Source organism: Anopheles aquasalis, chromosome 2 (genome assembly GCF_943734665.1).
Source record: "Anopheles aquasalis chromosome 2, idAnoAquaMG_Q_19, whole genome shotgun sequence".
NCBI lineage: Eukaryota > Metazoa > Arthropoda > Insecta > Diptera > Culicidae > Anopheles > Anopheles aquasalis.
In genome coordinates, this window is record NC_064877.1 from 19,267,501 (window position 1) to 19,295,000 (window position 27,500).

At 50.8% G+C, this 27,500-nt stretch overlaps 1 protein-coding gene across 5 annotated transcripts in view; it reads right to left on the reverse strand.

The window, feature by feature from the left end:
* Positions 1-22,404: 22,404 nt before the first annotated feature.
* The window catches only part of LOC126570157 (uncharacterized), a 95,985-nt gene continuing 90,889 nt past the window's right edge, over positions 22,405-27,500 (reverse strand). For all 5 annotated transcript variants that reach the window (XM_050227702.1, XM_050227705.1, XM_050227703.1 and 2 more), the window contains 2 exons: positions 26,269-26,573; positions 22,405-26,201 (listed from right to left, as the gene is read on the reverse strand). In XM_050227702.1, the coding sequence (XP_050083659.1) occupies positions 25,062-26,201; positions 26,269-26,573 (1,445 nt within the window). In that variant the 3' untranslated portion in view covers positions 22,405-25,061. The remainder of the gene's footprint in view (positions 26,202-26,268; positions 26,574-27,500) is intronic.

Consider the following 27,500-nt stretch of genomic DNA (forward strand, 5'->3'; position numbering starts at 1 on the left):
AAAAAATTATCCCCCTTTTTTGGACCATATTATTAGCTGAAAACATTCCCATCGCGCCGCCGAGACATCGTTTATGGTTCATCCTTTCGCTCAGTTCCCTGCTCTTTGATTGCAACATCCCCGCAGGTGTTGTGGCCCTTCTTGGTGCGAGTGTGTAGGACCATGGTGCGTGTAAAGGAGCAAAGTTAGAAGAGCATCAAACCGTGAGCACACACCGTTCAATTTACATAACTATGTTAATTCGTGTGAACGCAGTCAGACGCTGCTTCTGCTCCTGCAGGACGATGTTCACCATCAGAACGCTATAACGCCGCTTGCATTCCACGCTACACACAAAAGCCTGGCCCCGAGCCCGGCCTGTACCAAACCAATAACTGACCAAACGATGTAGGCGACAGAAGAGAACCGTGGCGGCGTGTCTGCCGGACGCCAAAAACCCAAAGGCGTCGTGTTTAAGATGCTCGAAGGTGATCTTCAAGGAACTGGCCCTAACGAACTTCCTTTCTTCTGTAGGCAATTCGGTTTCGGACATTATTCTGTGCCGTCCTGGTCTAACAAGAATCGAACGGACGAACGGGCGAGCGAACTAAGAACAAGAATCGTGGAAAGAAAACCTGGCCAACCAACGGCCATTCGTCCGTTTGCCCTTAATGCCCCTTTTTTGGGAAAGAATGTTTGCGCGAACCGTTCGATGGTGGACCGCAGGACTGCGCGGTCAGGCGTGGGGCAGGGGAGCCAGCATAAAACATAATCATGCCACGGATTGCACCATCCGCCGACCACCACTAACCACCACTAGTGTTTTGGGCCACAAAGCGGCCACAAGACGGATTGTGCTCCATTTTTTTTTCGTTTCTTTCCATTTTTCGGCCCAACCTGGAGTCCATGTTTGGAGTGTGGACTCGGGACGGGGACGGGATTCGGCAGAGAGCGTCCTTGTGGTGCTGTGGAGATGGAAGAAAGAAGGATGTCTACAAATGGGCCGGAGCTGTTCGAGAGCGGCTGAAACCGATCGAGCAACAGCGATCGAGGTAGAGACGGTAGAGGCTGTGGCGGTGTCCAGCAGCGTCTGAAAGGGCGCGAAGGATTGAAGGTCTTAGGTCCAGACCAGCAGCAGCGTGTCCTTCGTCGTCGTCGTCGTTTCCCGTCGATGTAATGCTGGCAGGGAACCGGTTTTGCGTCGAGTTTTTTCTTTGCGCGAATCCAGCCGATGCCGCGAAAGACAATGGCAAAATGAAAGCCTGACCAAGGGCCTTTCAGGAGTGCACCGGGGGAGGGAGGTAAGGAGGGAGAGAGGAGTTATTGGGAAACGGTGTGCCCTTTTGCCCTTGTTCTTTTCCCCTTTTCTGTAGCTGCTGGTTCGAACTTCGCGCTCCTTCTTCATCTTGGCGATCTGTCGCGGCCGTGTTCAACGTCCAGCTTGTTGCCCTTCAGCACAACAGGAGGAGGAGCACCCCCTAATTGCTGGGTCCCTTCCCGATCTCCCGGGATCGCACAGAGTATGCGAGTGTGCTAATGAACGCGTGCAATTACTTACCCCCCCTTTACGGACAGGTCCAGGAGGTTGATTATTACTCCTTCGTCACTGTAGCGGGCACATTTCAACACTTTTTTTTCGATCGACAGGACCGACCAGGACCGATCACTAACCACTGGACGCGCACGGTGCAATCGTCGCTTCATCGTTCGGCACGCGGAAACTCCAGCTCCCATTGGCAGTCAAATCTCGCCAACGGTGGTGGAGTTACCAGGCTCCGAAACGTTCGTTCGCTTTCGCTCCATTCGAGTTTTGGTTTCGCGGATCACTAGACACTCAGTACCGGGGACCGGACATGGAGAAGACACCATGTCATCAAGGGGGGGTGGGGCCGACAGGATGCAACCAGAAGAAGTGCAGCGCTCTCCTGCAATCGTCGTGTCACCGAGCACAATGTTTGATGAATTCATTGCTGACACTTTGGTGCCGGCTCCGGTTGTTCCCTTCTTCTCTGTGGCGTCGCCGCTGGGTGCTGCTGACCTGCTTGCTGATGACATGTTATAGCGATGGTACGTGATCGGTTTGCGGGAACAGACGATGTGGCCAATAACATCACCACCTCCACCAGCACCATTTCGCAATCTCGATAGCGGTGTCTGAGGTGTTTTTGAAATCCGAAAACCGAAAGTTTGGTAAAACGAAAGCAGAAAAGGATTTTGTGCCGACCGACGTTGCGTCGTGTGACACTTCCGTTCCCATGATGGCGTGACCTGTGAGCTGCCATGAAGCCGCACATCCGGCGTTTGTTTCTGTGGAAGAGAGAGAGAGAGACAAAAGGAAGAATGGAGAAGGAGATGTGCGGAGCGTGATAGAGAGTCTGGTGCCAGACAAGACATTCCAGGAAAACGTTTAACAAAAAGGTGACATTCCAAAAAGTAAATGCATGCATCGAGCGCCCTGCCCAGCACATGCAGACGTGCACGTGCTTCTATCGAGCGAAAACGAGAATAATTTAAAATATTTCTTTCGAAAGAGAAAGGACAGCAGCGAGCCAGCGCACGGGACATAATGACGCGAAAAGATGTTCTTATTCTTTCTTCAGCACTCCGCGAACGTACTTCGAGCTGTTATCGCTTCAACGCACCTCTCTTCTCTCACCTCACGCGTGTCGCATTCAGTTGGTGCGTCGTTGGTGCGAAGTTGGTGCTTCTTCTGGCGAACCTCTCACTCGTGGCCACAGAGCCACATTTATTTATTGCCCCATAATTTTGCAACCTTCCAATCTTCCCTTCCCCGGCCCCTGGTGCTAGGGTGTAACGATCAAAATTGTGTGTATGATCGATCGCTGGAAGCAACCCTCTCGTCCTCTACCGCCTTGTACTGCGATTAGTGGAATGTCTCTTATGAGCCGCCGTGCTGTGGCCATTGTGACCACCACGCCAGCAACAGGGACTGCAACTTTGTTGCAAATATGCGGGTATCGACCGCATAATCGGACCGATCGGATGGATCGATCATGAGGAGCAACAGGTCGATCGTACAAAGAGTGCACGAAGAAGCCCACAGTCAGGTTGTTGGTGCAAAGGAAAGGGGGCCCTGAGGGATGTTGGATCGTGTACCACGTCTCGATTGGGATGGATGCAATCTACCGGAGGGGGCACTTAACCGTTCTCATATGCTTCTCATTCTCACGATCGGGAAGATTTCATTAAATTTTACGTCCGTTGGGATGAGAAACCTGTTTTTTTTTCACTTTGTAAAACGTATTTGCTGTTAAATATATCTTTTTTTGCTTTATATTGTTTGGAAATGAATATCTCTTCATATAAAACATGGTTAGCATGATCCGAAATGAACAAAAATAAAACGCTATATCATTTGGATCGTGATTCGTGGTTCTCTATTACAGAAGCTCCTATTCTGCAGCACATCTTACACCCTTCAAAAAATGCACGATGAAAAATTGCATCATTCAGGGAACCTCCGTGGAATGTTCCATTATGAATTCCCCCCCCTTTAATTCAGTTCTCAGTTCTGCAGACCGAAAAGTGGAACCTTTTTACCACAAGGACCATGGCGAACGCATACACACCAGCGAACACTTGTGATTTCACTTTCGTTCAAATTATGCACTGTCTAGTGTCGCCCTCGAGAGAATGATGATGAGCATTGCATCGTGGGCCCTGCCTGCCTCGTCGTTACGCTCATCTTCTTTTTACTCCAAACCACCCTATCCTTCTTGAAAAAAAAACAAGGCCCTCTTCTACCGGCAACCTCTTCAAAAGCATACACATTCTTTTGAGCAAGAAAAAAGAAACTCGAGAAACACTCGGTAGGAATGGTGGGGAACCCATTTTTAGAAATTCGCCATTTTTGTAATTAATACTCGGAATACGGTGTCGGCGTGTGTCAGGTTGTATGTGTCTTTCGCGCGCTGATTCGTGAGTGTATTTTAAGGCAGTGCGAGAAGGGAGTGTAGAATAGCAATGTCTTTCAAGAGTACAGCATTTTTTCGAAGCAGTTGTAGCATTTAATTGGGGAAAAATTGTGTTTTTTCTTCTGAACACCAGGCGTCTCCATTAGTAGCCTTCTGGCTGACAGCAAGCAAAAGATCACCTGCATAAAGCTTACGTCTCTTGCAGTGTGTTCTCAAGATCATGGTAGAGGCAAGAGCGTGTGTAGGTACCTGTTGCGACTACAAAAAAACGCCTCGTTGCCGCTACTTGCAAGCATCGCTTGATCTACTGACCATCGACAATCTGATCGACAAACAACGCGGCGACGACGACGACGACGACGAAGACTAGTCCGCCTAGCAGCGTCTGATCGTGATCGTCGTATCTGTGCTGGTGTGCATGATTTACGCCCTTCGCCCATGGGCGGACATCGTTCGCAACGGATGCAGCGATGCGGCGAGGTGTCTGCAAGGGCCCTCTCCTGCTGCTGCTGTTGCTGCTGCGCCCGTAATTTCGCTGGCGCTCCCTGGACCATGAAGGTCTCTCCTTCTCCTGCTTCTCCAGGGAACGCTGGGACTCCAGCACGAAGAAACCTTCAAAAGAAAAGACGCTGGAGGAGCTGGGCCCTGTGGGCGATGCTGCTTCTCTCGGTTCGTTTTCCAAGAACAAGCCCCAGACGAAGCCACGATGTTGGTTCGTTCGCTTCGTTGAGCAAGACCTTGGGCGGCTTGGCGCTGGCCAGCACCTTGGCTTGGGTTCGCTTCGAGCTTCGAGAAAGTGAAACGAGAAGAGCAGCGAAGGAAAGCGAAGAAATCTCGGATGCAGCTCAATGGCGTGGCACTAATACGGTATCAAAAGGTGCATCTTACACAGGATCTAAAGGCCTCCCAAAAAGAATGCGTCTCAGGGCTCTGCTTCTCTATATCAACCACGTGTATTTCCGGTTCCACTTCCGGTCATCTAGCTTATGATGTATCGTTTCATTGTTTACATAAAGAGCATAAATCTGAGTCTGAGACCCCACCTCCGCTCAGCTCCTGTGCCACTCCAGTGCAGCGAGACGTGGAGCTGAGAGAAGGGAATTGGCGCGAAAAGCAAACAACACAACCAGCCAACGGCCGTCTTCCCACCGAAAGGCGAGGGATCGGGCGCAAAAAAAGGGCTTCCAGACAGTGGGCACCAACAGCAGACACAACCCACGAGACACAGCGCCCCGGAACGACGAAAAAGGGGGAGGAAATGAAACGGAACGGAACGGAATCAAAGGAAAATGGCGGAAGCGCCAACGCGCCTCTGGATTCGCCCCGGATTCTGCGAATGGATGCGAATGGGCGCAGGCGAGACAATAAAGTGACCTTGACTCCCTATAATTACGAGCTGAAGCTGAATGCTGTCGTTGCCATCGTGGTCTTCGTTTGCTCTTGGCCTCTTTTCAGCTTTCGCTCGATCTCTGTCTGTCTGACTGTCTGTCTTGGGGACCGTAGGCAGTGCCAAGTGGCAGTGGAGCATCTGCAGCGTCTCTTTCGCTACCAACGCAGTGCAGTTTGGAGCACATCGTCGCTGGTGTACTGTTGCAGTTGCAGCGCGCGCAAGAAGAGCTGCTGAGTGGCGGAGCCGCAAAGCGAAGAGCGATCGAGTGTAAGGAATATCCACCAACTTGCCTGAAAAAAAAAAAGAAAAACGTTCTAAAGAGCCCATGTTCGTGGGATTTCAGTAACAGAATCGGGCTGCTCGGGAGAAGCTGCCAGAAATCAGAATTCCCCAACCGAAGCTCGTTAATGGCAACTGCACCGCTGTTCAACTTATCAAAAGACGAAATGGAGCGGCACGAAACCCCTTTCACGCCCGGAAGGAAGGAGGTTGGGGGGAAGAAGGCTTTTAACGGTGCGTCTGCAGAAGGCCCCACGAAAGATGGGCCCCAGACAGACAACGAACCCCGTGTGAACCGGTTCCAGACCAGACCAGACCAGACCAGTGTCCGGAGCATCGCATCGCGGTCGTTGCAGGGATGCAGTTTTGCATCTTCCTTCCTCTACAGCAGCTGAGCTAATGATGTGCTGCTGCAGTTGGATACCGCGCCATGTCGAACGGCCCGAAAAAAGACAAAAAAAACCCACCAAAATCCTCGTGAGAACGCCCGTTGGAGGGTTCCCTCTTCCTGGAAGCTGCACGATCAAACGGACGAACGATCCCGGTATCCGTCCATCATAATCTAATCCACTTGTGTCGATCACCGCCGTGCGTACGTGTGCGCGTGTGTGTTAAGTGATCCCTTTTTGCAGGCTTGTCGTTTTTGTTGAAGATTGATGGGACCCGAGGGCACGAATCGCAATGGTCAGACTCCCGAAATTTGTGTCTTTTTTGTTTTTTTATTCAGAGAGAATCGAGGATCAAGCGCCTGTGCGCCTACCTGCGCTCGATCGACCAATTCAAACCCACTGCCCAACGCGTCTAGACGGAAGACATGCACTGGTGGTGCAACCTACGGACGACGGCTACAACGTGGACGGGATTTGATTTCATCCAGTTCCGAGCGTCGTCGGGGGCTCACCAGGACCCGTTCTGCCAGTTTCCATCCCACGGGCCAACGGGGACGCGTTTTACTGCCAATTAAACTATTGTTTCTTGCATCACACAGCATGCAGTCGGGATCTGCGCATTATCATACAATGTCATGGCCATCTCTTCTCCGCTAAGGGAATCGAGTTGCGCGGTGCGAGTGCGATGTGCGTTTGCAGACTGCACTCAGTTCAATAATTTATTTGAGGTTAGGGTGCAATGGCGTGATCCGTGATACTGCTGGTGCTGGTGCATTCCGTGCAGAGAGCGCGTGCAAACAAAAGGCACAAGAGACGAAGAAAGCGGACTTAACCGGTTGACGATCACGACGATGAGGCCGAGACACGGATCGCCCTGCCGTGGCACATTCAACACTCGATAGAATTGTGTGTAAATATGAACAAGAAATCAAACAGAGAGAGAGAGAGAGCAAGAGAGAGTGTATAGGAACCTGCGGATGATGATGATGTTGGTCACTTAGCAGCTTTGTCTCGAGAGTGCAGCGTCTGTCGTCGTGGTCGGCCGAAACATGCACGACATCCAGCGTGAACGTTCCGGCATTTATTTATCTTTCTACTTAACGAGGACCTTCGAAGGGTTCGAAGACAGATACACACCGTGCGTACGAACACACGATTATGGCCGCGACGCGACGATGCGATTATTCATAATTGACCACCCTTCCCCCCCGGGACGGAAGCATGATGAAGGATTAATGACTGACTTGGGGGCCGTGCCGGGCAATCCATGTGGCGATTGGTGAAGGTTGGATCGGCGGGTCTGGCCAAACGCGGAACGCAGTGTCATAAAGGTGCCAATTTGTCTGTTTGTGCTGCAGTTTGTCTGCTTGTGGGATGATGGGTCTTATCGGATGATGAAGTGATTCCGGACGCCATTCACTGGCGCGCCGTGGCCGTAAAAGGGAACATGCGCAGCCAGACTTCAAAGTCAGGGCCATTAAACTCGATAATGCTTTACGATGTTTAGTCTCGAGGGAAAAGTGTAGAGAGAAGAGGACGTTCTTGGGCTTCTTCCGTGCAAAGAATGTAACCAAAGATCAATAAAACCCACTAACCGTCCTAGCTGGCAAGCTGTTTAGCTCTCGTGCGCCCTGTATGCATGGAGCAGCATCGTGCGAGCGTGATCATGATCGTGTTAGCGTCCACCCTGCCCACTTTCCTGCTCTTAAATTGCTTTGACCATGAAAATTATGCTCACGCACACACACCACACATACGCTGCCTGCTGGCACGATATGTTGCTAAACCCCTCTACCTCCGCTGCACCACCCATGGATCGATGGGTGGACCACCACCATTCATGCTTTCTGCGTGCGTGCGAGCGAGTGAGCGAGGCGCATATGCATTAATGCGCGGCGAGGACGGAAGGAAGGAAGTAACGACCAAGAAGAAGCCCTTCATGGTTCCAGCACCAGGCAGCAGCTTGCGTTGGCATCGCGGCATGGCGATTGCATCGCGTACATGCTGCATGCGGCTGGCAGCATAAGTCGCGCGCCTGCTCTCCGTACGATCAAGCTGCACCAGCCACCAACCAACCGAACAAGCAGCCGGCAGCCAGCATACATACCAATGCGAACGGCCATGCGAAGCGAATCGGACGGTCGAAATGGTCGGTCGGGTGGGGGAAAAAGTCGAGGAACCGAGGCCCCCCCCCGGGCCCCTTTGTGCAGAAAAAAAAAACCGAAAATCGAGCATAAAAGGAATACGGGACGCATACACACGCAGACACAGTACAGTGGGCCATTGTGTCACATGTTGTCACACGCCACTGGTGCCCCGGCCCAGTGCTGTGGCCTCGTCGTGCGCTGCTTCGGTTGCTGTCCGGATAGTTTGCTGGATTTGCTTTGCTGCTCCGTGCATCCTGTCGTTGGTGGAGGTACAGTCACAGCAGGGCAACACGAGCGGCACATTCGCGCCCCAAAAAACCCTTCTTTAGCATAACTGCAGTCGTCGGTCGCCGGTTTGCGCACCAGCGAACCTTGTCGTCGGTCCCTCGTCGTCTGCACGTCGGTTCAAATTACCGTGTTCCGTGTTTTGCTGTCCGGTGCCCCGTCTCTCGTTGCTTTTTTTTTGGCAAATTAAATGCCAGAGCCGGATCAGAGCCGGAGCCAGCGAGACATTCGATACGATCGGACCTCCGGGGCGGGGGAGAATGGAACACAAGGAACCGAAACTCGAACAGGATATCGATCGTCAATGAGTTGATGAGTTCGTGTGAGTCACCCGGCGTACTGCAACGTAATGATGTGAAGCATAAAATGTACTTTTATGTGCTTTTATATCCTAAACGAAACAGAACAAAGCACAGAATATTTTTCATTCCGTGCGAATTGCAGATGGTGCGCAGCATCAATCACGATCCAGTGCTTGCTGCGATGCTACGCTCTTGACATAAGCAGCGAAGTCAACCGCACCAGTGTCACGGTCACCGCTTCCTGTATGCCGGGCTGTGCGCCCGCTCCTTTGATCGGAGCATAGCAGCGCCTGGAATCATTGATGCTGCGCTTGGCTTCGTTTTTCGTAATTTTTTTCTTCTTCGTCTTTTTGGGCGGATAATGATGATTGTCGAGAGTTCTGCACCACTCTCCCTCTGGCACCAGACGCTGCTGCTGCTGCGCTCATCGTTTGCTTCCCTTTTTTCTCCACGCTCCTCTCGAGCATAAGCGAGCATATACATAACGCGTCTACCGCGGGAGCATGTTTGTCACACGACGACGACGACGACGATGACGACGGCGTGGCGCGTCGCGTGTTTTTTTTTGGGGGTGTGTGGCCCAGGGGAGTACGGGGGCTTCTTTTCACTTTCATGCTATCCTCCCCGACCCGGGGTCTGGTCCTCCTTTCCGCGTCTCTCATCTTCTTGCCGTTTGGCGAATTACGCTTTTTGTTTTAAATTCTGCCAAGGGAAGCGTCTGCCGCGTTGACGATTCCATAAAAGGGCTCCGGTGCCCTCCGCTTCCTCCCCTAAAAGAATGTGAATAACGCATCCAGGAGATCGAAGTGATGTTGGAGGGAGGACGTGTTCTTCTCCTTTTTTTACACATTATGTTTCGGAGTTCGGCGGAGCGGGGGTTCCGCGGGCTGAAGAGGTTCCGGGCGTTCTCTCTTTTATGCTGCTTCTCGCGTTATGCTGCGTCGAGTGCGTTCTCCTCCTCATCACCGTGTATGTGTGCGAATTTGCGATTTTTGTTTTACCTTTTTTACGGCGGGCGAGCGGCGCGGCACGTCCGCGGTTCCTCCCTTCAGCACCAGCCGCACCATGGACCGACAGAGGCGTGCCTCTTCTTCGAGTTGGCCGCCCCAAAAACCGAACCCAATTTACGTTGTCCCTCGCGTTGCCGATGCAGTTCGCATACGCAGCAGCCACAAACACAACACGCCGGATGCAGTGCATGGCGAGGGATGCAGTAGTTAGTGCACACGATGATTGGCGTGTCGGGGTGCATCTTGAAACAAAAAAAAAAAAGGAAAGAAGGTTCTTCCTTCCAACATACCCCACTAGCACGTCTTGTCCTCCACGCCTTTGCCCTTGCAGTCCATGCCAGGGCTTGGAGTGCACTTTTGCTAAATATTCTTGAATTGCAGTTGCATTCCCCAGGGCGGGCGCACCTCGATCTACCCCCCGGGGACTATGGTGGTCGCGCACCATGGCCTTTGCACTAACGAATTCTCCCTCTTTTCGCACGTATTTGCACACACTTGCGCATGTGGCGGATATGGTGGAATGAATGGGAATAATAGCAACAACAAAAAAAACAGGGAATGAAAAAAAACCCCGAATCCAACCGACTCCCGTACTCGGTGGAGTGTTTTGTGCTAATTTGGCAGAACACACCCGGCGCATGGAAAACGAAAGTGAACCCCGATACACCGCGTCGGGGACACCAACGCCCGGTGGAGGGGTGGAAAAGGGTTTTTTTTTCGCTCTCCTCTCGTTGTTCTCGGTTTCCATTATTCCATCACGCCCAGGCTTAGCTGCATGTACGCCGGAGTTGACAGCGTTTGCGCGTATTGGGCAAATGAGGGGCTTCCAGGGACGCACAGCGGACGCCAATCGTGATACTTTCCGCAGATTAACCCGCAGAAAGGTTGCAGGTAATGTGTAGGGCGCTTGATTATGTTTTTGGAGCACTAGACCGATGGGCCGATATTGCAAAAATGCAAAAACGGTTAACTTTTGTAGTTCATTTCAAGAAACTATGCAGATTCTCTGCGACAAAAAAAGCTTATAGAGCAACTAGTCAACTTTGTGAGGACAAATTAACCCAACTTTCAAGAACATAGTTCTTTGCCTTTAAGTTTAAGTTGTTCTACAGCATTCAGTTATACAGTTTTCACACTCTAATAATTCCCCAGCACAAGACTATATTGTATATCCATACTTACCGGATAAACTTCGCTGCAGTTTTTACTCAAAAACTCGGATCACTTCTGGCACAGCTTTTAGCTCTGCTGCAGCTGCTCCTTGACCGATGGCTACGAAGAAGTTCCCTCCTCAGGAGCCACCGTAACCAACAGGATCACTTCCTTCGGAGCGTTCAAGTTCAAGTTCACTAAGAGATAGCCACAGACCACTCGATCGAAGTCGGCTACTCGGATCCGCAGAATCAAGGCAATCACGCAAGATCTCTCCCTAACCTCAAACATTGTCACCAAAAACCTAATTCACTGCCTTCTGGGATACGCTAAACCTCTCTAACCGCATTGAAATCACCGAAGGCGCCTTCTAGATCGAACTACGACTTTACGACTTTTTTGCCGGATTTTTTTCTAACTTCCCTCAGGATTCTGTCCGGAGTCACACAGAACCCTACACGGGAAGGAGCAACGATGGCCCCCGGCGAGTGGTACTGGCCAATCTTCGTCGTGGTACAGACTTCGGAGACTTCGTGAGGCTTTTTCCAACCTCATCCTAGAAGATCCACCACGAGACTGATCGTAAAAATTGAAAAATCTCTTATGCAATGGATCGCCCAACCGATTCCCGGTTCCGAACGGGGCTGCCCAGCCCGTTCGTGGCCCCCTTTTCATCCGGCGGTTCGTCATTCGGGTCGTGCGAGTCCTGCTGCTGCTGCCGCTGCTGGTGCTGCTGGAGGTCGCACGTACGTAGAAAAAGGGGTTTCGTCTGCTTCGCTCCACTCGATTCCCGGCATATTCCCGTCGTTAATGCGTTCGTCCGCCCGTGTGTACGCGTGTGTCTGTGTGGTGTTTCGTTTGTTCTCTTTCGCGTTTGCTTTTTCTCTCGGCCACTTCCACTCTTTCTCGTTCGTTTGCACACTTAACCAGTTCACCAGATCTTTTTCCTCTTTCTCTTTCCATCTTTCTCGTTCATTCTCGTTGTTCGTTGTGTTGTTGCCAGGGGGGGTTCGCGGTTCCATCTGTTGCAGTCGTTCTTTCCTCTCTCTCCCATGTGTTTCGTCTGGTTTTTTGCCGGCTTTTTTGTTGTAGTTGTTGTTGCTGTTGTGTTTGCTTCTCGTCTCGCTCCACTCTCCAAAAAGGCTCTTCGGTGCGGGTTCGGGTTCTTTCTTTCTTTTGCCTTCTTTTTTCTTCTCGTTTCATTGCATTTCTTTCCATGTTGCTCCATTCGGCACGATGACGGCGCGATGTAACCCTTTCCCTGTTTGCTTCTCTTTCGCACTCGTCTCGATGCACCCTCTCGGCACCACCATCCTCTGGGTTCTCCTGCCCTGCAGTTATCGTCTCTTTAATACACTTGTGTGTTGGCGCTGTCTGGATTCTTGTGCGGGCTGATTTTGCACTGGTGTATGCGTCGGGTGAGGTGGCCATTATTAGTACCCAAGAAGTGCAGCCCTTGTATCACATTTTTAATTTTTGCAATTTTTTAGCATGGGACCTGCCCTTGCATGTGAGGAGGCCGGAACCTTTGAGCGTTAAACGAAGCCGAACATGGTGTCCCGGCGCTTGGAATTGCGAAACAAAAACGGAACAAAACTGGCATCGATGACAGTGTGAGTACAAATACTGCTGGTGCCACATCCTTGTCTTGCAAAACTTCCGGCGTCGATCGTCAGATTGCCGATCATTGTGATCCGCCGTGCAAGTGTGGTGCCACTTTCCAGGGAGCCAGGGAGATGGGAGTTTGGAGAGGATCGGACCGCATGTCCGCACACACAAGCAACCACTAAGAGACGTGCTTACACATGAGCGATGGCGTATCCTGCCCTCAAAACTCCACCACCATCTCAAGGACCACACCGCGCCCAACAGCATGCTCCCCCCCTCAAGACGTTGAGCCAATCATCGACCTACGAAAAGGGAGGAAGGAGAGCTGACGGGACCCCACACTCCGGACGTTCGCCGTCCGGACGATCAGACCGGCGGCTGCCGCTTTGTGTCTGGCTGGCTGACTGCTGTGGGGCTGGCCATTTTTGTTTTATTATTTCTCGCTCTTGCTGCTCTGCTCTGCTACGTCCTTGCCATCGTGGCCCGCGACGGTACGCGACATTTCGGGGCATGCTCGAACCACTCAGGGCTGGGCAGTCTGTGGCGCAAAACCTGTGGCCTCTCTTTCTCTCTGTTCTCATCCCTACCGCAGACGCACAAATTCACGGAGAAGTGAGCGATAAAATGAAATTAAAATAAAGTCTCGAGCGTGCTATCCACTTTTCAATCAAGTGACGCGGCGGCTTTAAGGGGCACCCGAGACAAGCGGATCGCTGGAGGGTCCAACGCGTGGATCAAGCGGATCTTTTAAATCATCTTCCGGTTTGGCGCTGGCGCTGACTCCATTACGCAGTCGGACGCAGCGAATTATTGGATGGCGCAATGCCGAGATGAATGAGTGAATCGTCACGCTGGCCACCCCCCCGGCGGGGAGCCAATGGTCTACTGGTTAACAGTTTTAATGCTTAAAAGATCGTTCCCCAAAAAACCCACTCCCGAAGAGGAAATTTCTTACTTCAAGCCGTGCCTACTAAGATACAAAGCTTGGTGCAGTATTGAACCTATGCTGGCTTTAAACAAATCAACCTGCTACATCACTCGCTGGAACCTCGCTTCGCTACGATTGTATAGAAATGGAAATCACAAAAGGCAATCTTGGGGTTGCTGGGAGCGGAAAGCATCATTTTTTAATTCCACTCAAGTGCTTCCTTGCGTTGCGATGGTTTCGCCCTCCGGGGATGCGACACAATCAATGCGCCTCCGCACCCGGCACAAGCATGAGCATGATTATCCTGTGATGCATCCTGTGCACTGAAGTGCTGCGCGGCAATCAAGCTTAAGAGCAGCGTCGCGCATTCACAGCTTCTACTCGCGCGAACCTGCGTGTCATATGATGTCATTCCGGTGAACTCCTCTAACTCTTCTTGAGTTCTGGTTGGCAAAAATTGCTAACATGTGGGATGAAGTGCGAGCGCGCGCGCGTGCATGTGAGTATTATGGGCGCATAAGTGCCAATGTGACGAGGGATGCACTTGCAGCACCACCATTACGCGTTGCCCTTCAACATGGAACACAAAAAGAAAAAAAGGGGGACGACGAAGAAGAGTGTCCCCAAAATGTGCCTGCCCTGGGGACGCCCAAAGGTAAAGGAAGGGAAATAAGAAGGAATTAAGAATTAATGACAAACGATGGGCGATACATGGTCGCCCTCGGGGTTGTTCCGTCGCTAAACATTGGGGGCCTCTCTCGGAAGAGTACGGAGGCGGCTTTTTTGTTTTGTTTTTTTTTGTCGTTGTTGTTGTTTTTCTGGCCCGATAGCATCGGCAGAGCCAAAGGCAAAGGCAAATAAGCCAATGGCAATGGCATAATGCAACAAACATGCACACAGAGATCGAAAGAGAGCGAAGGGAAGTGGTCGCAGGTCGTGCGTTGATTTAAAAATGGCCACTCTCGGGAGTAGGAGGAACAGCGGGTTGCGAATGTCACGAACGGAGGCGTGTGTTTGGAGGGATTTTAATTTGCGATTGGGGTGCGTAAGTGCACTCGCTCACCCGCTGATGCAGACCCTCCAACACGGACAGACCTTAGAACGGACGGAAAACACATGGAACAAGCCGAAACAACGAATGAAGCCGCTGCACGTAGGCAACGCATCCATTTTCCGGGGCTTCCTTCAGGGCTTCGCTTCTCGCTTCTCGAAATGTGAGTTTTAATTGAAGAAACTCCCGAACGACACAACATGTGATGTGCTCCTTGCTCTTAAGTAAGCAATTCCCAGTCTCTGGCGTCCGGCGTCGTGCAACAAAACAGCTAACCCGGGCATGGCATCGAGGCCATCGAACGGGTACTATGCGCCAGAAGAAATGGATTCCCATGAGGCGTGAGGTGCAGTTCTCTGAGGTGCACAACACTCACCGACTCCACAACAGCACCGCAATCACCGCATTAGACACGCAGCACATACTCCGTGGTCCCCTCGATCCCTCGGCCCGGTGGTAATGAACTTCATCTCGCCATTCACGTCTTCGGCCGCCACGCCATTGCCCGTAGAGTGAGGTACAGTTATTGACATTACCGTTGCGCATGTTTGGCATAGCGCAGCGGCATCGCAGTGAGAAAGAGACGACGATGACGCCTGCGCCAGTTACCCCTAAGCGGTCGATCGATGTCGCGGTGAACGATCCAGCTGCGGATCGCCGTGGACCGGAATTGGGCCGCCATTACAGTCGCAAAAATCCCACCAAACCGGAATCATAAATGTGTGATGATCAGCGACCGCTTGCCGTCTTCTAAGCAGCACAATATTCTGCGCTTTATCGATGGTGGCATGTGGGTTAAGCTGTGATTTGATGGAGCTCACCGCTGAGGCTCATCAAACCTACGATGATCTGAATTTGTTGCCAGTGAGTACGAGCTAAAGCCCCCCAACCGGGGATGGTTGACACGCGGAGATCACGATGCTACTGTCTGCGGTGCTAATTACGTTTCCACAGAGCAGTAGCTGCTTCCCTGGTGGCAGTGCAGCGCGAGAATTTTGATCGAGCGATCGAGCGAATTGCTGAACGGTACTTGGCACCAAGTCCACCACGGACTAAGCGGATCACATACACGCAAACGTGCGCCTGCAACGGTTGTTTGCATCCCTTCTCGGTGCCATTACAGCTGCGAGAGGTGAGCGTTCCCAGCGTTTGTTTGTTGATGGCGCGCGCGATCGCGATCGAGGGATTCTTTCCTTTCTAATGCCGGTTGGTGGACTAGAAAGGGGGAGGGAGGGGGGGTGAGCTCGCCATTTCTAACATTGCGTTGGCTGCACACCTACGAGTGGCTGCTGCGTTGGCGTTCTGGACTTCAAACTCCGAACAGTGTCTTCGGACCATGTTATTAGCCTTCATTAATCTGCTTGGGCAGTAGGATGCTTTAGGCTAGAGGACTTCTAGCGGTAGTTCTTCGTCTGTCTGTTAGAGCGATCGAAGCTTGTACCGTTTCGTTTCCGGTTCAATCAATAATGCAGTGGAACTGCTCAAAGAGCGAATTTTCCTGTGAATAACTTGTTGTCTTCCACCTTCCAGTCCGGTCGACTGGCTAGTTGCGATCGAGTGCAACGCATCGACGGTTCTTTAATGCGTTCCACATTTGCATAATATGTTGCGCCAGCAGAGTGGCCAGCAGAGCCCTAGCCTTAGCATAGGCACGATCGACCGTCATCGCTATTTACGATCGCGTACGCGTTGCGGGCAAGTAGAAGATGGACTCACCTTTTATTGGCGCAATTCTGCCATTAATCGAAAATGGTCAACGGAGCGTTTGGTATTCAAGGTCGGAACTGGTTTTGCTCAGCGTCCCCGTGTGTGGCATCGGCCATCATGTGCATCATGGAATACCATGCTGCCATGTGAAGAGGAAGTCTTGGAGGAGCTCGAACAAGTCTATTGCGCGGCCGACGACGACGAGCGGAACAACATTGCGGCACGTCCACGAATCTTGACGTTCGACTCTGTGTTCGAGATCTTAGAATGTTGTCCCACCGTCGCGCGTCGCAAGCCCCAGGTACTGAGCGATCGTCTGCGAACCGCTTCGATTGATCGGAACCCCTGGCTGGACCTGGTATGGTATGCGACGCAAACGGCGCAATTTCTGTCGAAGGGAAAGACATGTATTATTTATGGTATCGGGCGCAAATCGGGTGGCCAAGAAGGGCCGAGCGTCGCCGAGGATTCTTTCTTTCTTGTGCGTTTTCCCCGGCGACCCAACATCCCGATCCCGATATGGTTCTGGGCAGAAGGAGCGAACAACCTTGCGCCGAGACCGATTTCACGTAAGGCACGTCCTCGCGTCACCAATGGTTGGCTCGAGGCCAACTTCTCAGAAGTCGCCTGCGGTGGCCACGCTAGATGGGAACTGAGAGTGAGCGACGCGCGACCCGGGATCGGAAGCCTGAAATGGTGATTAATTAAAATTATTCCTTATAAATCATCGTCTCCTGTCGATTCGCGATCGGTATCGGATCGGTGGATGCTTGATCGAACGCACCGCACCGAGGACAACCTCTGCGTCCTCGTTTCTCCCTGTCCGGCTGTTGAACTCCTGCCAGAAGTCCCAGGAGTTCTGACGGCATTGCATTCCGTTCCAGGGACGCGCGCGCGTCCGGTTACTGGAGTGACCAAATTGCGCGAACCATCCCTTTCAGGCTCGGCGATGTGTCGATTACCACCAGTCAGTCGATGTAGCGCATTGCATCGCATAACCAGACCGCCGAGGCCGCCGGAGAATGTCGCCATCAATGTCACCGCGACAGCCTCCCTATTTCGCTAAACGGACCACTCCGGACCGGATGGTATCGATTTATGCTGGCGATAAATGGCGATCAGTTGGCTGCTGCCACTGCCGGGGCGGCTAGCCATCATCCGCATGCTGAAGATGTTATCGGCGGCAAGTGACATGCAAAAGGCGACTGCCGGTTGCGCGGCCACTCCCAAACAAGGGATTTGTTTCGCGATGCGTTGATGAGAGAGAGCGATAACGTGTATGTTTGTAGCAAATAGATAAACAAGGAACTGGTTTTTCCATCGCGTGAACGGGTGGCAGGAGGGGGAAGTTGTGACATTTTCTCTTGTCAGGACTCCGTTAACTTGTGTTGCTGCGATTGAGCGTTTGTGTCATCTTTATTAAGTAGCGACGAGTTGCGATTGCATTTGAGCGATAAAAGGAGGTTCTCATCATATTTTTAGGATTACTTTACCTTTCTAACTCGTTACTTTGTTTGTTTATTTGTTTATTTACTGATTTTCTTTCGTGCATGTCTCAAGTATTAATTTAAGATTTACTAATCGTTGAGATAGTTATCGGATTTCTTGCTCTCTTGTGTATTTCTTAATAATAATACTAATTATATCTGAAACATTAAATTTATTGCTTGTTTAATTTAGTTTTTTTCCACACTATCTCATTTACAAATCTATTGCTATGCATACAAATTTTTAGTTACTTAATCTTTTTTTCACCAAATATCAATATTGAATAAACTCATGATGAATAAATCAAACCTCGTTTCTCATCTTTTAAAGTTCATTCTTTAGTGTTCAATTTTACAAAAGTTTATCAACAAATCACTATTTTTTCGTTGTTCCTAGAAACGATAAGACAAGCAAAGACTGAAACTGCGACATAATCGCACTCGGCTGCTCGGTTCACATCCGCCGCAGATGAAATCGTTTTGAACTCGCAAAACCCCAGCTCATGCCATGCCACCCGGGGGTGGCCACTGGCCGCTGGCCATAAATAAGTGAGTGTAAATAATTCTCCGGTCAAGTCAAACGATCCGTCAGCAGCAGCAGCAGCGGCAGCAGCAGCATGCTGACGGGTCCCGTTGCCCCTGATCGTCGTTGCGCGGGATGCAGCTACATCCCATTCGCGCTAATGCGTGTCCATGCACGCCCAGCCACATCCTCCCAGAACCCAGAACCAGACGCGAGTGGCCGCAGCTTGAAGCTCGTTATCGCGCGAGTGATGGCCGCGGTGTCAAACGGCATCTTGTCAGTACGAACCCGGGGCGAGCGGAGCTGAGCTAGTCTGATCGTCTAGGTCCCCTCACTCCACTGCGGTCCGTTCGTTCGACCTCGACTGCCAACCTGAAGACGATGTCGACGATGTCGGCGACGTGGACGACTGACATGCCAATTGTCATGTGAAGAGAGCTGGTTAATAGTTTTTCCTCGTTTTGCACGAGAGCCCCCTGGCCCCCATCGGGGTGGCCACCCGGGGCACCGGGTGTCGTTCCTTCCCGTTCTGACCGAGCACCGTTCGCTTCGCTGGCAGCCAGCGTTCATTAAATAAAAATCATAATTCATTTTCGCTGGCAAAAATCGGTGTTACGAACGAGCCAGCGAATGAGCGAGCGAGAGAAATTTTCTGTAATTTAATTTTAATTACACTTAACAAGTGTTTGCATTCCGGCCCGTAGCGATGCAGACCGCTGCTAGTGTATGGGCACTAGAACATGAGAGCAGCACCACGCAGAACTGATGACCGATCGTTTGTTTCACGATGTACGAGCTCACGGTTCGTTCCCCCGGCGCACAGACCACGGGCAGCACTTTGACCGTGCACCGTTCTGGAGCAATTGAATTTGTGGCATTACGTTGGCCCGCTAGGTAGCTTAATGTTCCAGCAAACGAGCGAGCGAGCCAGCGATTTCCTGTTTGGCCTGTTTTCAGCGCCAGCTTAAGGACAAACAGCAACATGGTTCATCGCACGTCGGATTATGATACACGCATCGGATCGGTGCATCGGCCATTTCCGTTGGCCATTATTTCCGCTTTATTATTAATAAATCAAAGAAAGGTCACTTGCGCGTCCTCATCCATTTATCTTTATCCTTTTCTATTAAATTATTATCCAAATTTGTTCACAATGGTAGATATACCTTCAGAGAACTTAAAAGCTTTTATGAACAAAGAGAAACATAAAACGGGTCAACGAGAAGACGAAGATGAGGAACAAACGCGCACGCCAAGGGGAGTAGCGGGAGCGGACGCTCCGACGGGATCCGTAAACGAGCAAACCCGTTCACACGTCGACGAGATGGCGGATTGCGGACGTGAACCTCCTGACTACACTGGCATTTCGTTGTCGGTGAATTTAATAATGAGCCATAATGATAGCATAGCGGTCCGGGGCTAGTTGCGCATTAAGGCGGGCCGAGGTTCAAGGAGGATGCCCCCGGTGCGTGTCCTGTCCGGTCCTGTCCTGTGAGACGCTGCGCTGTCGCTGAGTGTTTTGCAATCTTTGGACGAATATGGCACCTTACAGTGATTATGGATTCCACGTGTGTTTTGCCACCATCGATCATCGCCATCGGTTGGTGATGATGATGCTGCTTTCGTAGACGCGAATACTTTATCCATCTAGTTTATTTATCAAAATAATGTATTTTATGTAATCGAAGATTCTATTTACAAACTATTGAATTGTGATTTGAACATTACACAGACGTTCGCAGGTAATTCTAGTGTAAATTAACTTTAGAATTCAATTTTTACAGAATAACAGAACAGATTATCAATCGGCGATCAAACGTCAAGTGGAGCTAAATTCTCGAAAGCAAAGCCTACTGTTATTCGACAACTTTGCTGGATTTTATTTGGGTACTTGCTCCATCATAATCCTCCATCACAATCCTTAACACCTAAGGGCAATTTTGCAGATCCGTTTAAAAATACTGACGACGCTCCTCCTTCTAACTAACTCCTTGGCCAGGTTCATCAAATCAGTGGAAAGGAGCATACTGATCCGCGTGCAGCTCTGTAACTTCCGACCCAGCACGTCCTCTGATTGATGGACCATTAACACAGCATTCTGTCAAAAGAACAATCTTTAGCGTAATTTAAGGCACCATAAATTGTGCAAAAATGTAAATCACCTCCGTCCGTCCGTCCAACCTGAAACTGCACTCGGGAAAATGGGGGGTTATTAAAAATCAAGGTAATTCAGGACAAGGGCGCGCCTTGTGGTGATGGTGGTAAACGGTGGTGATACATTAAATTAACTTGCCGATGGCTTTGTGGTGCGTACCGAAGCCATCCCAGGCGTCGAGTCGATGATGAATGTCAACGCGCAGCGGCATACGGCGCCACCGACCGTGATCGGCTGGCCGGGACCGATCAAGGCCTGGAATCATTAAATCGATCCACGGCCAGCAGCCAGCACAGGGTACCACAGGGGAAGATCGAGCGCTAATAGGCCAAAGGGCGGCTAGCCAGGCAAGGTGCTAGACCGTGGAACACCGGTAGCAAGCCGTCCGTCACTGTTTCTGTCAACTGCGTTATGTTTTATGCTGCTGCTGCTGCGCTCGTCAGTTCGCACAGGATGACGAACGATGGAAGAGGAGTGAAGAAAAAAAAAAACTGGAAAACTTCTCGTCCTAGCAGGAATCTGGATCTCCTTCTGATCGCCTTCAGGCAACATGCAGCGACTTCTCGCATCCGACTAATCAAGTTTACCCTTCAGCGCGCGTCAGGGACGGCCGCACGCACGCAAGACCACGGGCCCTTTCCAAGCGATCCTGCCGAGTGGCCGTGGTTGTTGGTGACAATTTCTTCCATTCTTGACCACCCTCTTTCAGCCTGTTCCACCAGCTCCCTTGTTTCAACCTTGTGGTCGTGGCCAATCATCGAGTGGAGTGGAGTGGAGCTCTGCGCCTGTTGCTGTATTATTAATCAAATCAGTGATGAACGGGTATGGTGCTTCTCTCCCTCTCTGCCCTTCGTGCCTTCTGTGCTCGACACTCGGTAAGGCCAACCAGCCAGCCCCATCGCGCTCGCCTGGTGCGCTTGTTCGATTGATTAAAAGTTCAGTGAATTTATTACCTTTTCCCGCAGATCGTAGGGCGGTTCCGAGGGAGAGTCCAACCGAACAACTGGCACCGTGCGCGCGTGTGTGCTTGGACCTCTTTTTGTGGCGCAAAAGCTCGCTGTGCCCACCCCCCGTGGGTAGTGCGTGCGTCCATCGCGCAAGACGAGAGACGAGACAATTGCCCTGGAAGGTCTCGAACCAGTCCACACAGACCATGTACCTCGTGGTCGCCGTCGTCGCCGTCGTCGTCGTCGTCGTTGCTCTAGCTCATAATTAAAGTCTCTAGGTATCGGGCTTGGCGTCGAGTACGCGCGTACGGTGCGTTGAATAATTCATAACTGCATCCCCGTCCGTCCGTCCGTTCGTTCGAATGCTGACGATGCTTCATGTTGCCCGCATTTTCCCTTTACCAGGACACCTGCCCCGTCTCGCCTGTTGCTGTTGCAGAACAGAACAGAACACCAGCAAACGCGGTGGCCCAACGGGAGCATCCGATCTATTTATGGTGATGATAATGTTTATGCTGATTATGATCATGAAATCCCCGCTGCCGCTACCACCTCTACGCTCTACAGGTCCCAGTGTGTTGTGTCCCGGAGTGTGGTCTAACGGGCGGACTAGTGGGCTGCGTAATGGAATATCGCGGTTCGCACCGAAACGATGCGTCCACTGATTGCAACAATTAATTGTGCAGCGCATGCGATGCTCCTAAATTGTGTCCCTTCGTTTTGGGGGTACCATTGAGGCACCGGCGTTAGTTGGCAATTTCGAATCTAATAATGTGGCCCAATGAGGTCGCGTGGTCGCGTGGCAATTGGCAAACGGTATGGATTCGATTGCGAACCCATTCCATTTATCATTCACGCCGATCCACCATGCGTGCCACACCGGTTATGAGTTCCGTCGTCGTTCCGTGTTCATTGAAGTGGAATGGACCATTCGCGCGATGATTAATTCGTTTTCGAGATAATTGAAATCGCGTTAGGGGCCGGGCCCGGTTTCGGATAATTTTCCCTATGGGCCACACATTTTCCACGGAAAATGGAAGCGCACCAGAGCGTGCGGGAATGCAGGAGACTCGGTGGTGGATTTCGTTTCAACAGATTTCGTGTTTTTATTACTTCACAAGGATCGGGGTTTTCACTTTTGTATTGTTGTGATGTTGTTGTTTGTTGGTTGGTTGTTGCTGCTGCTAGTTATCTGCCTTTCGCCCTCGTCCTTGTTGTATTCATAATACGTGGTATGTGTGCTGGTTCCTAGTGTAAAAGGTGTTACTCTGGGTATCTATCGTCTATCCTCTCCTTTTTTCGGTTCTCTCTATCGCATTGTCTGCGTGGATTTTATTACCTTCCATTATGACGCTCGATCGCGACTGTTTGCAATCTACTTTCCGCATCTTGACGGCGTCTTTTGAGTACTTTCAGTACCTTCGTGTGGTCGTGTATTAAAAGTACCTGCAAGGACAAAGTGTCTCTGGTCTTTCTTACACCTTAAAAGGATTAACTCATTTAGCAGCAGATGGCAACGGGAAATCGGGCGTAGAGAATTGCAAAAGACAACGATCAAGAAACGGTTAAACAAAGAAAGGATCAGAACATGAGTAATGAGTAGAAAGAAATGAAGACAGTAACGACCTACATGTTGCTTCATCTGTTTGCTAAACGAGCTAAACTAAAGCTATCGAAACTTCGGTTCCGCTGCACTCTACACTCTTCTCTCTGAACTCTAGCTAGCGCCCTCCCTTTTGTTGACTCTACGATCGAACTCGTATAGTGTTTAGTCTTACGATACGATCGCGCGTTCGCATTCATATCGCGGGTGGTTTTTTTTTATTTGGTACGCTAGATACACTCATCATTAAGTGCTTAGTAGACAGGTTTTTGTTGTTCAGGTTCATTACGCGCTTTTTATTCCGCTTGGCTTGACTAATTGGCAAAGTGTTGTTCCTAACTTTTGCTTTACCATTTTACCCTCACTTGGTAGCTCACTAGCACTTTGTTCTTCGATACCTTACCGATTTGTTGGCTGTCTACTTCTACAAGTTACCTGCTCAGTGCAGTGATGTTGTTGAGTAGGTTACAGAAAATAAAAATGACAGCGTAAAGTAAACCGTAACCATGATGTGACCTCAACCAAAACAACGGCTTCTCTTTCGTTTCCTAGGCTAGTTGCTTTTCGCTTTTCTCCCTCTAACGGAGCGGTCACTTACTGGATCACTAGAAAAAAGAGGGGGTGGATGGGATGGGGAATTTGAGGACTTTATACGTTTTTACTTTACTTCTTTTTTATATACGTGTTTTTATATATATCTTGGTTGTTTTGTTTGTTCCACCAGCCGACGTTTCCGACGATTGCGTCTTCCGCGGCTTGGTGGTATGCCTACAGCTGCCTTCCCTGTAAGGAGGCCTAGTTCCTATGTTGCGGTTGGTCGTTTTAAGGTTTTTTTCTCCACTTTTGCTTACTTCTTAACGTCGGGTTACGCCCTGTCCCGTATGCGTCAACTTACACTTCTATCTTTTGTTACAACTTTGGTTTCTATCATTTCCCCTCGCTTCACTCGCTTATCTTATCTTTTCTCTGTGTGTCGTTTCCCTCTTTCCCTCCCGTTTCTTCCTGTAACAGTTATCGCTTGTGTTTTTTTTTCTTTAAAAATATATTTAATCGTATTGTAGACCTAGTATCGCGTCACACCTTGCTTGTGATACCTTTAATTTTCTTTGTTGTTGTTGTTGTTGCCTGTATGCCTTGGGATACTGTTTCTAAACTCTATTTCAACATTAATAATCGTTTTTTGTATTGTTTGCATCTAGTATTGAATGTAGTAACTCATTATCAGCATGTTTCAGTATAGGTTGTTGCTCGTTACTTTCGTTCTTTCCGCTCTTGTTTGCTTGAATTGGTTGAAAACATCTGCCCTAACTTGCTAGCCTTCTACCAGAGTTTTCTTTCATGTGCCAATTCTAATCTTAACAGAACTGGCATCGTCCGAATGGATTCCGGAAAACAAAAACAACATCCTCCTCCGTAGCTTCCAAGTTCTGTGTTCTATGTTTTGTGCTAGGTATAGGTAGCCGCGCAATCTTCGCTTACCCTGAACAACCGCTAGAGGAATTCGATTGCTTCAATCGGCTTTGTAATGCATAGCTAGGTTCGAGGTTCCCTTAAGACGATAACAATCAACAAGAACTGAGAGCGGGAGTCTCTAGTCGATAGTAAGGGTGTAGGGGAACGGAACGACAAACACAAACGCAACACCACCAAAGGACACGTGGTACCCGTCGGTGTGCACCATTTAATAGTTAAAATCCTAGTTACCAACTACTCGCGGACTTTGGGGTCGATCTTATGGCTAGATGAATGAATACTGTGACTGGCCTAAGGGCTCTGGTTGAAGGGGTTGAAGCCATAATGGGGATGATGGAGACACCGATGGAGAACGCGAAAACATCAAACTGCGCGGCGTGCCTCGCTCTCGCTCTCTCTTCGTGGACCTCTTCATGGACCGCTTCGTGGACGGGAATGAGTAACGGATGCTTTCAGCTTTCAACGATTGCTACTTAAAATTGCCAATTGAATTTGTTCATCTCACTAATCGCGGGATCTAAGGTGTGTTTGTGTTTCGAAGCACTTGATGGAACGGGATCCTGGCGCAACTCACTCTGCGCTGCGTCGTCCTTCCGAAGGGCTGGACTGCCCCGTGGGCGGTGAGTTCGTGGTCGTTGTCGTGATAACCACGACCTTGGTGATGCTCGTGGTCGTCGTCAACATGCACACCTCGCAGTGGAGTCTTAATTCTCAGAGACGATCTTTGTCCCGGTCGAAGCTGAGCGCCTTGAAGATGCCACCACGGGACCGGAACGAGCTCCGGTTCGTCATCGCTGCGCCACCGTGGCCACTCGCAGTAGCAGCAGTAGCGCTAGAGGTCGATGATGAACCATTACCGCGGCGCTGCAGATTGTGCTGATCAAGGCTTGAAGCCCTCGGGCGGCCAAAGATATCCCGTGCCTCACTGGCGGCATCACTCCCATCCGTATCCGTATCGCTGCGTTTCCGGTGCCGTCGCCTTAACGCTGCGTGTCCGGCATCACTCGGTTCCAGCTCACTCGGGAAATCGGTGCTGATGCTTTCGCGCTTCTTCAGTTCCGCCGCCAGCATCCGCACTTCCCAGTCGTTGTGGTTCAGTTCTTCCTCTTCTTCCTCTTCTTCCTCTTCCTGTTCCTCTTCTTCTTCTTCCGCTACTTCTTCCTCCTCCTCTTCTGCTTGCTCCTCTTCCTCGAGCTCCTCGCCGTTGTCCTCGTGCTGTTCTTCCTCCTCCTCCTCTTCCACCGCTTCTTCGTCTTCGTCTTCCTCATCACCATCGCGGCCATCTTCTGTCTCTCGGCTACGGGAGCGGCTTCTCCGCACCAAGCGCCTCATCTCATCTCCATCGTCCTCTTCCTCTTCATCCTCTTCAATGTTCTGGCCAGGAGTCCGTTCCTCGTCGTGCTCCGTCTCGGACTGTGAGCTCGAGGTGGTGTCAATGTTGACGATCACACTGTCCGAAATTATGTTGCCGGTTAACTCCGAGATGACTAGATCCCGGTACGGACTTCGAGCGGTACGATGTTGATCGGTCGTCGCCGGAGCCGTCGCCGTCGGCGTTGCCATCGTAACGGTGGTGCTGGCGGTAGTGGAAAGGCGTCGCGGTGGTACGGGAGGTGGTGGACCACTGTTTGTGGTCGCGCTCGTTGGTCGTGACGTTGCTGGCCCTAGAGGTGGCGAGTCTTTACGATCAAAGCTCTCCTGATCCGTTGACTCGTCCCAGGTCGGTCGATTGCGTAGCTGCCGGTGACGCGGTGAAGTCCTCGGTTTCCGGCTACGTATCTTCGGTTGGCGTGGTGCATCGGAGTCAGAGTGTGGTGAAGAGGCGAAAATCGTGTCCAGTGAATCGCCACGCTGTAGTGAACAATGGACAATGGGGATTAGATTGATGGCAACCACCTAGCGATGGCCTTGAACTCACCATAAACGGTAGCTCGTTGGACGAACCGGTACTGCCGGAACCGGAAGAACCGGACTGGCGGTGCTCCGGTGGTAGCTGCACCTGCAGACGGCCGTACTCCCCCAGCGGCTGCTCCTGCTGCTCCCCTTCCAGCTCGAGGATACGGTTCTGAAGCTTTGATATGATGTCGTCCCGTTTTTTCACCTCCAGCTCCAGATTGAAGAACTCGTCCTGAAACTTCACCTGGATCTCCTTCATATGCGTCTGGATGACCTGTTTGATGCCGAACAGCACCTCACCAAAGAACTCCTGTTCCTCCAGTGAACCTACGCACGGGTACAAGGGCACATACAGACACGCACACACAGATACACGAATTTGGAATTTGATAGCAAACAGATAGACAATCGGCAAAAAGACCCGGAGACGGTTCGGTTGCGGAAAAGCGGGAAGCGAAAAGAGAAGAAAACATTGGATTAGTTGGATTAGCTGTCGTCGTGACCGGGGTTGGCTACAGTTGTACCAAGTGAGTGTTATCGGAGGTTACGGTGCAGCAGCAGGAACACGCAAAAAGGGAAGGTGGATTACGCAAGAACGGGGTGCTCGCGATGAGACTGTTGTCGATTGGGTGCCGAGGACGTCCGATGTCGATGTCTTCGAGGTTTTTTGGACCGGAAATTGGAATGCACTCTGACAACTCAGGCCAAACGGAACACGGCCTCGAACGGTTTCCTCTGTTTATCACTCCAGAAGGAGGAGGAGGGCGCACTTTGTTACAGCGAGTAGGAATAAAGAGCGGACGGGAAGATGCAATTTGTGGACCGCGTTCCTTTTCTCCTCTCGTCAGACATTCCGGTGGCCAGCCAATCAACAACAAATTGTGTTCAGGGTTTTGGATTTTACTTTTTTTTCTATTTGGAAGCATTGCAAGCAAAACCGACGAGGTGAAAGAGGGCGATAGAGGGAAGGATGCTGCAAGGAAGGAAGCTGGGTGCGTGGAGGTGCAATCCAGCTCATGGCTATCGAGCATGCAAATAGATACCGAATGGAAGGAAGCTAGAAGCTAGAGGACAACCGAAGCGTCATTCCTGAGAGACCGAAACCTAATGCTTGGACTGGGCCGTGGACTAATTTATTCTGGATCACCAGATGATGCAGCCACTCGGCATGGGTTACCAGGAGGATATCTAAGTGTATCTGTGTGTGAGCGTGTTGTTATCACAAATGATACCCATGGGATTCAATTACTCCCA